The sequence below is a fragment of the Balaenoptera acutorostrata genome, chromosome 3, assembly GCF_949987535.1.
Source record: "Balaenoptera acutorostrata chromosome 3, mBalAcu1.1, whole genome shotgun sequence".
NCBI lineage: Eukaryota > Metazoa > Chordata > Mammalia > Artiodactyla > Balaenopteridae > Balaenoptera > Balaenoptera acutorostrata.
In genome coordinates this window covers 77,872,332-77,885,681 of record NC_080066.1, presented here as the reverse complement: position 1 = coordinate 77,885,681, position 13,350 = coordinate 77,872,332, and the positions used below count along the sequence as shown (strand labels likewise).

Below are 13,350 nucleotides of genomic sequence, written 5' to 3'. Positions count from 1 at the left end.
CAGTGTTGGGTCGCCTCAGGCCAAACAACCAACTCTTGGTTACTTTAAACCATCAGCTGAAGGAATCTGTCACATTTTTACAATGCAGTTTCTACTGCTATACATGTGTGGTGTGTGCACAGACATGCCCCTTCTCCTAAACAGGATGGCAAGTTCTAGAAGGCTGGGATGGCTCTTAATCCTCTTTATGTTGCCCCTGATTAAGTGATTCTTGAACTAATTTCATGTCTGTTTAACTGAACAGTGAAGAAAATGGCAGGCCTGGCTGGATCCAGAGATGAGAGGAAACCAATGTTTAAGTCTTCTTCACCTATGAACATCAATTCAATCACCTATTCGGGCAACATCTGTTGAGCACTTACTTGAGCATGGCCCTGGGTGAGCCACGTGGGAGCTGGGATAGGGGTTCATGGTAACACAGGAATGCGGTTTGGGCGGTCCTGCCCGTGAGAAAGCAGCCTGCACCTTGAGTCTGCTCAAGGGGAGTCCATGATGCTCCTCATTTGAATTCTGGTTCTGTCTCCTTCCTCCAACTCTCAGTGAGCCCAGGAATGTGAAATTTAAAGTCCCTTGTAAAATATAGAGACTATTAGTGTCCATAGAATTACCTTTCCTTATGTCATTACATTACGGCTTTATTTTGCTCTCTCTTAGGTGGTCACAAAATGGAACTGAAATATACTTTAAACTTTGTTTATTGTTAGCAAATGAAGTTTGCTCTCTGTACCTGAAGTAAAACAGAATTATTTACTTTGCCCCAAATTCAGATATATTTTTCCCCTAATATGTAATCCCTGATAATTTTGTTCCCATGGACTTGGGGATCCTGAAATGGCAAGAGGTGTGTGCGGTCAAATCCTACTTTCCCAGGAGCTTAAGAATGGCTGAGGGCAACTGGGAGAAGGAGAGGTTAAGAAGTGATGGTACCCCTATGACCAATTCCTTATTGATGGACATGACAATGTTTCCAACTTTTTACTACTACTGCAATAAACACTGCCTTGGTGTGCTAGGGCTGCCTTAATTAAGTACTGCAGACTGCGTGGCTTACCAGCAGAAATTTACTGCCTTACCATTGCAGAGGCTGGAAGTCCAATATGCAGATGTTGGCAGGAATGGTTTCCTCTGAGGGCTGTGAGGACCTGTTCCAAGCCCTTGGCTTGCAGGTGGCTGACTCTTCACCTCATCTTCTCCTTCTCTGTGTGTTGATTGATCTGTGTCCAAATCTCGTTTTATCAGGATACCACTTGTACTGGATTAGGGCCCTCACTAATGACCCCATTTTAACTTGATTACCTCTGTAAAGACCCTGTTTCCAAGTAAGGTGCTAGGGGTTAGGACTTCAACATACCTTCTCTTGTGGCAGTGGACACAATCCAAGCCAGACAGACGTCATGAAAGAACAAGGTGGTTCACTGATTCCTTTATTTAGTTAGGAGGTAAGGGGAGGAGACATGGGGTCAGGGGCCAGCAGAGGAAAATTACCTACAGGAGAGGGTTGGGAAGGGTTTGCAGGGACTGAGCTAGAAAGCAGTAACACTGATTCTATAGTTGAAAAGGAGTAGTGCACAACTGTAAGTACCTGGTGTGAGTTTTGTAATAAATCCTATCTTATGAATAAGTACAGTGGAATACTACTTAGTACATTCATACATGTTTCTATCATCTTGAGATTTTTTTATATATACAGTATATGATCTGTTTTTATAAATGTACAGCTTGAAAAAAAGAGATCCTTCTTGTAATAGGTACAGCTTTAAACACAAAAACCAACATGGGCCAGCCACATTCCAACTGAAGACCCAGAGAAAGCCTGGCCGACAGCCCAGCCTCAGCCCCTGCAGCCCAGCAAAGTGTAAACCAGCACCCACTGCACCTGCGGGCTCAGCGGGCCCTTGACATTTGCACGGGAAGTGCCTGCTCACGCCAAGCCCCACCTGCAGAGAGTGGGTCTTCCCTGAGGGAAGGTGGCCGAGGAATGTGTACATCAGGTAATGAAAAGAGGGATGAAAGAAATGTGCTCTTCAACTAAAGGCACTTGTCAGTGGCCGCCTACAGCCATTCCCTGGGCCTGGTGAGTGAGCAGGTGTTGTTTTGTTAGAGTCAGCAAGGTCTGAGTGGACCTCACTTGTCCTCTCACCAGGTTTAAATAGAATAAATAAATCTGAGTGGGTGCTTGGTTTGCCCTCCGGGGTTCCTATGAATAGGCTACCTTTTAGGATCATTTATGGAGTGACATTCCCTGTCCCCAGCCCAGCTTTTGGAAGTCCTCCATGGGCAAGATGCCAGAATAGCTCCAGGCCTTGCAGAAGCAATTGCTCACTGTGGATCAGAAGGAGAGCCCCCAAATGTCCCCTCCCCTGTCTGTGCCTGAAGTTCCTCTGTCCTGTGCATCAGAGTCTCTGTGCGCCTCAGATCTTGGTCACGTAGTTGTTGGGGAACAGGCCCTGCTTGCCTCGTAGCCGCCCGGTCCACCAGCCAGAAGGATCTGCAGGGACACAGATGGTGGAGGTGATGGTGAGCAAGGCTTCCTGCCCAGGCCAGATGCACCCTGCTCCTGTGGGTGCATCCCACGGGCAAAGGGCTCCATCCATGTTCTTTCCCTTCTTAATTTTAATGAAAACTAGACATGCAGATGTGCCACTCAGGCCCCGTTCCAGAAGAACCCGCTGCCCAGAGGTGAGCTTTTGCTGTCAGTCTCCAGCTCTCGGCCCTGTGGGATCTGCCCTGCCTTTGAGACATTGCTTCTCTCGGGGCCTAAGCCTTCCAGCCTCCCCTGCGAGCAGTCCCGGCTCTGGAGCAGCTGCTGGGCCGGCAGACTGTGAGGTCGCCTTGTGGTCAGATGGCTCTAATCCTGCTTCCCCCCTTTTCTTTCACAGTGGCTATTCCCCCACTGCATCTTTCACACTCCTCACTCCACCTCACAGCCCTTCTGGGAGAACTGATCTGCAACACTTCACCGTAATTATGTCCCAGCTTAATCCCAGTCCCTTCAGCAGTAATTTGGTATATATTTTTCTGTGATTATAAACACACACATTCATTTTAAACAGGCCATTCTATACCTTACTATTCTGCATCTTGCTTTTCAATACTCAATAATCTTTCCATGACTATCTCATTTTTTAAACAGCTGCATTGTATACCAAATTTTATATAACATTCCCTTACTGATGGACATTTGTTCCCCAATTTTTCATTGTTAATGCAATAAATGTCCATACATATGTCTGTATTATGTCCACGTGCAAGTAGTTCTATAGGATAGATTCTTGGGTCAAAGAATATGCACCTTCTAGTATCCTCTGTAAGAAAATCTAATTTATTTTTTGTAATAGGTAATACTTTCATGTGTACTTGCAGAAGTACAAAAGGATAAACAGTGAAAACAGCTACCCAGGTCCCTTCTTTGAGGGCAAGCAGTATTACCTATTTCTTGCACTTTCTTCCAGAGATATTTCATGTCTATAAAGGCATTTATTCAAACAAACAAACAAACGAAAAAACCTCTTTTGTACACAAGTGGTAGCATACTACATGTTCTGTACTTTTTAAACCTTAATAATACATACTACAAATCATTTCATATCTGTATATAAAGAGCTTCTGTATTCTATAGCTGCTTATATTCCACTGTTCATATCATTTGCCTATTTTTCTATTGGTTGCTGGTCTCTTATCTTGTTGATTAGGAGTTCTTTATATACTAGTGAATCTGTCACATGAGTTACAAATATCCCTCTTCCAATTTTTATTAAATTTTTATGACATTTTAATATTTGAGCAGTTGAATCAGATGATGATTTTACAGCTTTTTAGTTTTCTATCACTTTTAGAAATCCTTTCCCACACTGACAGTAAAAGAAAACTCTTCTATACTTACTTCTAGGACTTTTATGTTTCTTTTACGCGTGTAAATATTAATTTATTTGGGACTTATCTTGGGGGAAGGGGTTAATATATAAATCCAAAGTAATCATTTTGATACGGGGATTTTACAATTTTGATAAATACTGTTAACTTTCCTTCCCAAAAGTCTATTCCAGCAGTAAATAGTGAAAGGAGGTACCTATTTCCCTGACTAACCAAAGATATTACACTCCACACTTTATTTGCAATGACAAAATCCAGAAAGTTCTGAAAATTAAGTTTTCTGAAACTCATTTCATGGGAAAGCTTGACCTGAACTGACATGGGCTTGTTTATGATGTCTCTTTCCACTGCATGTGAATGCTCTCAGGTTCCACGGCAGAAATACCGAGGCTGATCTAAGCTGTTTCCCTGGGACCCGCAAGGGGTGTTACATACTATGAAAAAGCTCCCATCTCTGATTTCTGAAACTCAGTTAGCTCGAAGGATTTGGATTAGGGAATGTGAACTCTCACTTTTTTTTTTTTTCTTTTGGCCTCATCTCGCAGCTTGCGGGATCTTAGTTCCCAGAGTAGGGATTGAACCTGGGGCCCGGGCAGTGAAAGCACCGACTCCTAACCACTGGACTGCCAGGGAAGTCCCTCTCATATTTTAATCTTTGCTGCTATCACAGATGAAATGCTTTGCTTTGCATTTCGCTGATGGTTAAGGAGGCTCTGCTGTGCACTGATTGCCTCAATAGCCTTTGTCCACTTTTGGGCCGGATTATTTGTATTATTTACATGGAGGAGCTATTTATATATGTAAAACATTTTTGCCTAGTCTGTTTTCCATAATTTCCATAATTTAACTTTGTTCCCAGTGCTATTCACCATATAGGTTTTAATTTAGCCTTTTTATGAGGTTAAATCCCATATGGTTTTTGAGTTTGAGTTTTGAGTCTTCCATAGGAAGACTTTTCTCACCCAAAGATTAATATAATATTCTAGGTTTCCTTCTAAGACTTTTGTAATTTAATTATATAGTTTTAGATCTTTAATTTATCTGATATTTATTTTGTGTATGAGGCAGAGATCAAACTTTATTTTCTTTTCAAAATGGAAAGTAATTGTCTATCCTTTCCCCTGATTTCAAATGCCACATTTATCATCTATTAAATACCTATGCACACAAGGGTCTGCTTCTGAATGCTATTCTATCCTTTGTATCTATATGTCAATTCCTGCACTCACACCACACTGTTTAAATTACAGCAATAATTTATAGCATGTTTTGATAACTTTTAGGACTCTACATTTTACACAAATATATGTTTTAATTATATCCAGTACATGTTATTTTTAGAAAATTTTGAAAATACTGAGAAGTGAAAAGAAAGTAATACTTAAAGTTCAACACTTAAGGAGACCACTTTAACATTTTCTATTTTTAAACATTTTTTTTAGAAAACATTTTTCTATTCCATGTGTATTATATTTTTACAGAAATGAGACTGTAGTCCACAGTCGCTAACCTAACTTTTTCCTTTTCTCCATGAACATTTTTCCATTTCAATAATGTATGTACTTTTGCATCATTATCTTTAACACAAAAATTTTTGCATGAAAGTTCACTGAATGGATATAGCAAAGCTTATTAAACTAATCCCCGTCACTGGATACTAGGTCATTTCCCATATTTTTGCTGAACAAAGCTGGTGATAAAAATTCTGTTTGTATTACTAAGAGTTTATTTCAATACTTTTTTTTATTACAACTTTTGAAGGATACTAAATGACTTAAAATATTAACACCTGTAGAAAACCAGATGGCTAAAGGAGATAAAAAGAGCACCCAGAGAACATTTAGAAGGAGGTTGGTCTGGGGACCTGGAGTTCTCCTGGGAGTGAGCCCAGGTGATTCCTAGAACTGCCCTTGGCTACCTCTTCCTGAAAGCTAGCCCTGCCATGAACCACTCTCCACGCAGGTTGTCCTTACTGTGCTCATACACCTTGGATGGCTCTACTCTGTCTTGACAACTTGTCTTGAGCCTGACACCCAGGGCCTCTAGGACCAGGCCACTCTGGCTTCATCTCATCCCCCATGACATCTCCTCAGGGATTCTGCACCTGGGTTGAGTGTCGGCTCATTTTCCTAAAAGGACCCACTCTTTCCAGCCTCCATGGTGCCTCTCTCTGTCAGTCTTCCTATCCCTCACCACAAATGCCATTTCCTTCATGGGGCTTTTTCTGACATCCTAAGTTAAGAGTTACCTTTGTTTTTTATGCTTCCATAAGGAATAATGTTTGATTATATGTATATTATATTCTAACTTACCTTCTTTACCAAATTAGCAACATATTCAGCCAAGCCCACAGACCACTTTTATAATGGATGTTACAAGTTGTCTCCCTGGCTTCCATTCCATCTACCTTCATTAGGAGGAGGCCATGAAATCTGGGTGGGAGAGGCCTAACTCCCGTTACCTCGGGCTGTCCCAGCCAGGTCTAACCGACTTGGGGTACAGCCTTTGCCTTGCTACAGAGATTGATTCAGGGATGGGCACATGACCAATTTGGTCCAATCTGAGGGAAACCTGGGACTTTTGTCCAATGGCTAAGAGAAGTTTCAGAGGTAAAGTGGATTTCGGAGATGGTTTGATCTGTTGGCCTGGAACTGATACAGCCTTTTTGCTACCATGAGGAAAAACAGCCTGAGGAGGGAACAGATACAAAGAAGAGGGCAGAGCTGAAAGAAGTATTTTTTAAAAATGAAGCTGGAGTCTTGATCAGCCCGAAACCTGACCTACCTCTGCAAGTTTCAGTGAGAGGAGCCCACAAATTCCTTTCACATTTATACTAGTTTTTATAGCAATATAACCATATGCTTTTTGGAGGCTGTCCCAGCCAGCCATGCACTTACCTTCTTTGATAATATCGATAATGTCATTGGCATTGAAGCTGAGTTCGTCTGTGTCCTGAGCATCATAGGCATACAGAGCCTTGCACTGTGGCACCTGAGGCTTGGGCTTGGGCTGGGGCTTGGGTCTGCCCCCTGCTGGGGGAGGCCGGCTGGTTGTTTGTCTCCGGACCCTGTGGAAAGAGTGGAGGCAGGTGAGAAGGGACCCAACAGGAGGCAGCAGCACCACATGGTAGTTTGGAGCATGGGGCCAGCACTGGCCAGCTCAAGTTCAAGTCCAGCCCTATCCTTAGAAGGACATGTCACTTCCTAAACTTTCTCAGAGAGTAAAACACCCTCCCTGACAAGGTCATTGCAAAAGCATGTAGCTAGCTCTTCATAAACATTAGCCTCTGTTGCTGTGTCCCCAGCATAGAAGGAAATGTGGAAAAGACACACATTCCTACCAAGGTTTATAAAACATATTTATACATCTAAATGATAATAAAACAAATAGTCATGTACCTATCCCCCTCCCTCAACTGTGGAAACAGAACTTTGCCATAGAAGCCTGCAGGTGCCTCTCCTCAACTGCAGTCCCTCCCAGAATGAACCCCTAGCTTGCATTTTGTATTAATAATTCTGCTTTGCTTTGTAGTTTTACCACGCACATAAGTATCCCTAAATGATACTTGTAGTTTGTCTGTTTTTTAACTATATGAAATGAATCACATGCTACTATCACTTGCTCCATTTTTTTTTTTCCAGCCGCACTTCGTGGCTTTTGGGATCTTAGTTCCCTGACCAGGGATTGAACCCGGGCCACGGCACTGAAAGCACCGAGTCCTAACCACTGGACCGCCAGGGAATCCCCTCACTCGCTCCATTTTTGAGATGAACACTGTTGATGCATGTAGTTTGATTCATTCATTCTCACTGCTTTATACTTACTATTCCATTGCATGAATATGTCACAATTTACTTATCTAGTCCATTGTTGATGGTTACTTGGGATGATTCCAATTTCATTACAAAGAAATGCTGCTATGAATGTTCTTGTGCAAAAGTTTATCCAAAGTAATTTCTCAACATCAGCACTACTGACACTTTGGGCGGATAGATAATCCTTTGCTGCGGGGGCTGTCCTGTGTACTGTAGGGTGTTAAGCAACACCCCTCGCCTTTACCCCTGGCACGCCAGTAGCACCTCCTCTCCCTGGTCACGATCATCAAAAATATCTCCAGCTTCAGACCCTAATCCAGGTCTTCTAGCTTTAAATGTATTCTTTCTACAAACTGTGCAGCCTCCAGTCACCATTCATACACTGTCTCAAAGGCATGTAACTCTAGGTTGGTCCTAGTTGGTGAGATCTTTAAACATATCTGGAACAACCATTTATTAAATATATTCATGAAAAGCATTTAGAGAATGCATTTAGGAAATAGAAATATAGCCAACAGTCCCCCCTCCCCCTTAGCTTAAGGACTAACCAAAGTGAAGCCTACATTCATTCGCTTATGAAAGAAACTTAAGATTTCTTCTAAGAGGGCCTGGGCTGAGCTCAACATCGTGTCGCTGGCTGGGCCTGTTAACGCCTGTGGGAGGAGGGAGGAAAAGGGAGGGTATTTCCTGGGGCTTGAGTTCTGGAAACAGCACACCCAGTTTCGAGCTGTGCTCTAAGGAGGCCAGAGCCTCGCTGTCCTTGCTGAGGTCCTGTGATAATAGATGCTGCTGGCTGCTGATGAGCAAGTCGGATCACGAGGGGGTTGGCTGGGGGTGAGGGGTTACTGGCTGCTAGCTGTCCCCAGCAGGGGCAGGGGGTTCCCTGAGTAGGAGGGAGCAAACCCCAAGGTAGCTCAGGCTCCACTCTTCTCAGATCAACCCCGTCCCCACCTTCCCACCCCCACCAGACGCTTTCTTTCATCGAAGAGGAAAGGCGTTGTATAGATCATTAGCATGACATCATTTCCTTCCTAGTCTATTGGAAATCCCCATTCCCTGCTTGGGAAGTGCTTGCTTCTCTGAAAGCTGGCTGGACAAGCAGGTTTTTAATTAAGCAACGTATATATATGGGATGTGTCAGCATTTGGTTAATGAGAGCCATTAGCCTGGATACCAGAAGTCATCTGATTTCCCAGTAACAAGGAATGGAGGGGCTGGGGCTGTGGTGTGTGCGTTACAACACCCTGGGAGGGAGGAAGCCTCCACTCTGGCAGTTCCAGGAAACAGGGTTGGGAGGGTACGTGCACATATGCACACGTGTGTGTGCAGGCTTACGTGTGTGCACACACATCCACTCACCAAATATTCATAGATGAAGAGTTGGCCTCTCTTATGTCCAGGGGAGAATACAGGTTGATGGGGTGTCTGGAGCCCAAGAGTATTGGGACTTAGGTGCATTCTCTGGGCAGGGGGGCCTCTTAGCATGGAGGCAAATCTGGATGACCCTCTGGAAAGAGGGGCCATCCTGCCTGCAGCCTTCCCGGGAGTCTCCCCGCTCGCTCCTCTGCCCATCTGCCTCCATCTTTGATGGAGGTCACCCAGTTCCTCCCCCTTCACGTCTTTCCTGCCAGTTGCTTCCTTTCGAGGCTCCCTGAACATCACCCCAGCTCAGCATTTCTCAGTTTACCTCACCCTCCACTGAAAATCCTTCCAACAGCTTCTCTCTGCTCTTGGCCTACGAAGTCCCTGTCAGGTGTGGCCCTGCTGGCTCCCAGCCTCCCATCCTGCTGCAGGCCACACTGGCATCTTCCTACCTCTCTTCATGGAAGTCTGACCCCTGGTTGGGGTTAGGACCCCTGTCCACTACTCCTAGCCTACATCATATTTGCTGGTGACAAGTATACTTTCCCCCTAAGATCAGGAACAAAACACAGGTGTTAGCTCACCACTTCTGTTCAATACCCACTGGAAGCTCTAGCCAGAGCCATTAGTCAAGAAAAATAAAAGTCATACAGATTAGAAAAGAAGTGAAAATACCTCTATTTGCAGACGAGATGATCTTGCACATAGAAAATCCTAAGGAATACACTAAAAAAAAAACTATTAGAATAAAAAGATTCAGCAAGATTATAGAACACAAGATCAATGTATAAAAATTATCTGGGGACTTCCCTGGTGGCGCGGTGGTTAAGAATCCGCCTGCCAGTGCAGGGGACACGGGTTCGATCCCTGGTCCAAGAAGATCCCACGTGCTGCGGAGAAACTAAGCCTGTGCACCACAACTACTGAGCCCACACACCGCAACTACTGAAGTCCACGTGCTCCAGGGCCCGCATGCTGCAACTACTGAGCCTGTGTGCTGCAACTACTGAAGCCTGCGCGCCTAGAGCCCATGCTCCACAACAAAGAGAAGCCAGTGCAATGAGAAGCCCGCGCACCACAACCAAGAGTAGCCTCCACTCGCTGCAACTAGAGAAAGCCCATGTGCAGCAACGAAGACCCAACACAGCCAAAATATAAATAATAAAAAAAAATCAGCTCTATTTCTATGCACTAGCAATGAACAATTCAGAAATGCAATTGAGAAAACAATTTCATTTACAATACACAAAGAGAATATAATACTTAGGAGTAAACTTAACAAAAGAAGGACGATCCTATTTATATGAAATGTCCGGAAAAGGCTTATCTATACTGACAGAAAGTAGATTAGTGGTTGCCTAGGGCCGGGGGATGGGGGAATGACTGCTAAGGGGAAGAAGGGTTCTTTTCGGGATAACGAAAATCTTCCTAAGTTAGATTATGATGATGGTTGCACAACTCTGTGACTATACTAAAGGCTGTTGAATCGTACTTTTTTTTGGCCACGCCATGAAGCATGTGGGATCTTAGTTCCCTGACACGGGATCGAACCCTTGCCCCCTGCAGTGGAAGTGCACAGCCTTAACCACTGGACCATGAGGGAAGTCCTGTTGAATTGTATTTTACTTTGAATGGGTTGATTTTATGGTATGTAAATTATATCTCAAAAAGCCTGCCTTAAAAAAAAGAAAGTAGGGCTTCCCTGGTGGCGCAGTGGTTGAGAGTCTGCCTGCTAATGCAGGGGACACGGGTTCGAGCCCTGGCCTGGGAAGATCCCACATGCCGCAGAGCGGCTGGGCCCGTGAGCCACAACTGCTGAGCCTGCGCGTCTGGAGCCTGTGCTCCGCAACGAGAGAGGCCCGCGCATCGCGATGAAGAGTGGCCCCCGCTTGCCACAGCTGGAGAAAGCCCTCGCACAGAAACGAAGACCCAACACAGCCAAAATCAATCAATCAATCAATCAATCAAACATACGCATCTGATTCAAGATCCTCATTAAAAAAAAAAAAAAAAGAAAGTAAATTGCATGGGCCTCTTTGGGCTCTGAAGTGCACTCCTGATACCCAGAGTGAGCTCAGCCAGCTTGTACTACAGCAAGCAGCTGCTGAGTGTCCCACCCAGGATCCGGGACACAGTGGAGGAGAGGATGGAGGTGAGGGGACCATTTAAACACCTGTGTGAACACGGCCACTTCATGGTCTTTGATCCTAAGGCATCAGAGCCTACTTCCTCAGTAAAACCAATCAAAGTAAAACCTCAGGGATTACTGGGGGATTTGGGTTCCCGTGTACAGTAAACTCTTGGCAACAGTTGGTGTGATTGTCCCTGGACAACTGCTACCATGCAGTGTAAAGGCATCTGGTCATTTATCCCTTGGCTGAATGGGGCTCACCGCACTCCACAGTTGGGAGAGGGGAGATTCCAGGTAGCTTTGAGATGGGGCGTTGTTTGCTGGGGAGCAGAGTGTGGACTGGGGGACTGTGTTTGATGGGGAATGGACGTGGAGGTGGAGAAGAGCTCTGCATTCTGCATCCGGAAAGGGGCTGCTTAGGCAATCCCGAGGTAACCACTGTCTGGCTTTTTCCTTTCTAAATGTCCTCTGTAACCAGGAAAGGGTACAACTGCTCCAGTAGGGCAGCACCTTCGCAAAGTGAGCCAGTTACAGCAAAGCCCTCCTTCTCACTCGTCACTCCTGCCTCATTCTCACATCTAAGCATGTCCTCACTCTTCTTGTGTTGACAGATGGGGTGTGGTCTGGGAACCCCTGCCTGGAGCTCTGGGCAAGGTACTGTGCTGGGCATTTTCAGATGTTGCCTCATTGAACCTCACAACAGTTCCCGCAAAATGACTGACCTAGGTTCCTGGAACTTCCTGCTGGCTTCATCAGTGGATGGCACGATGCATATGCAGCAGGTTCCCAGAGCTCCAGCCACACTGGCCTTTCTGGCCCCATGGTCTGGCCATGCTCCCCACCCCGTAACCACCGCTGCTAACTCCTGCTCAGCCTTTGGGTCTTGTTTCACCCCGGGCAGCATCCTCTGGTAGCCTGCACCTGCTCAGAGCAGGGGGTCAATGCAGTGGGACCGGGGCCTGTACCAGCTGACTCCCTGGCAGGGCAGTAGATTCCATGGGGGCGGCTGTTCTCACCACTGTGGACCCTGGACCTGGCGTCAGGCCCAGGAAGACTGTGTGGCCTCAACCTGCATGTTCTGAGGGAGTAGCAGAAGGGACAGTGGCTTAAGAGTCAGAGTCAGTGCACTGGGTTTGAAGCCCAGTTCTGACACCGGCTGGCATGTGACTTGGGGCCATCACTTCACCTCTTTAGGGATCAGTGTCTTCACGGGGTAAAAAGAGGGAATTCCGGCAATGGCCCAGGCCCTTCTTCTAATTCTAAGAAGGCTTTACAGAGTGCTCTCAGCAAGATCCCTATGGTCAGATGTACCATGGAACACAGGAAGCCTGCCCCGATGGGGCGATCACTCTCTCCATTCACCACACTGTGGATCTGGAAAGCACCACAGAAATCAGTCTGCGAGAACAGCCATTTTCCCAGCTGTTCCACAGACGCAGCCTTCAACCCAGACAATCTCCTTCCACCACTAGGTGGCGATCCTGTGCAGTCAATAATGAGGAGAGAGGCTGGCTTTCTACCAGCTGCCAGAAATTATCAAGGTCTTTTAGGTGCTGGTTGACTCCACTTACAGCCACGAAAAAGGGATTGAGATTTTCTTACACAGCAAACAAGACCCCCGTGCCCAGGGAGCAGGAACTGGCTCAGCCCAGCCTGTGAGAGAGGCTTGTTACGCTTTCAGGAGTTTTGTGGTCAGTTGTTAGAGAGTCATTATTAAACATGAAATCGAACACATTTAACTGAATAAATTATATTAAAAGCAAAGGCAACAAATACTCATAATCTGACCCTACCTAATTATCTTACCGCATTTTACATCTCTCCATGCTCTTGAAGTTATTAACGTCTGCTGCCTACCTGTGGTGGGACCACCGTAGGACATTGGGAGACTGTACATCTCCCCCCAGCTCTGGGACCAGAGGTAGTCACCCTGGTAGCTTGAAATTGGCCACAGTGAGCAGAAACTGACAAATGTTACAGCTGCCGCCTTTTCATCCCCAGAGAGCTAGTCGTTCACAGCACACCACTCACTATCCCTCCACTATCCTCATGATAACTCACTTTCACTCATTTAAAAGTGCTTTGCCTAGATTTATTTTGTAATGGATATGCAGGATTTAGATAATTTTGGTAGGGCTCACATTTTATGCTATTTGTATTCCAAATAAA

General features: G+C 45.3%; 1 protein-coding gene across 1 annotated transcript in view; it reads right to left on the bottom strand.

The window, feature by feature from the left end:
* Positions 1 to 1,392: 1,392 nt before the first annotated feature.
* Positions 1,393 to 13,350, bottom strand: part of MYO1E (myosin IE) — a 203,884-nt gene continuing 191,926 nt past the window's right edge. The window contains exons 27-28 of the mRNA XM_007165955.3: positions 6,771 to 6,940; positions 1,393 to 2,488 (exon numbers count right to left, since the gene is read on the bottom strand). Coding sequence (XP_007166017.1) covers positions 2,412 to 2,488; positions 6,771 to 6,940 — 247 coding nt within the window. The 3' untranslated portion in view covers positions 1,393 to 2,411. The remainder of the gene's footprint in view (positions 2,489 to 6,770; positions 6,941 to 13,350) is intronic.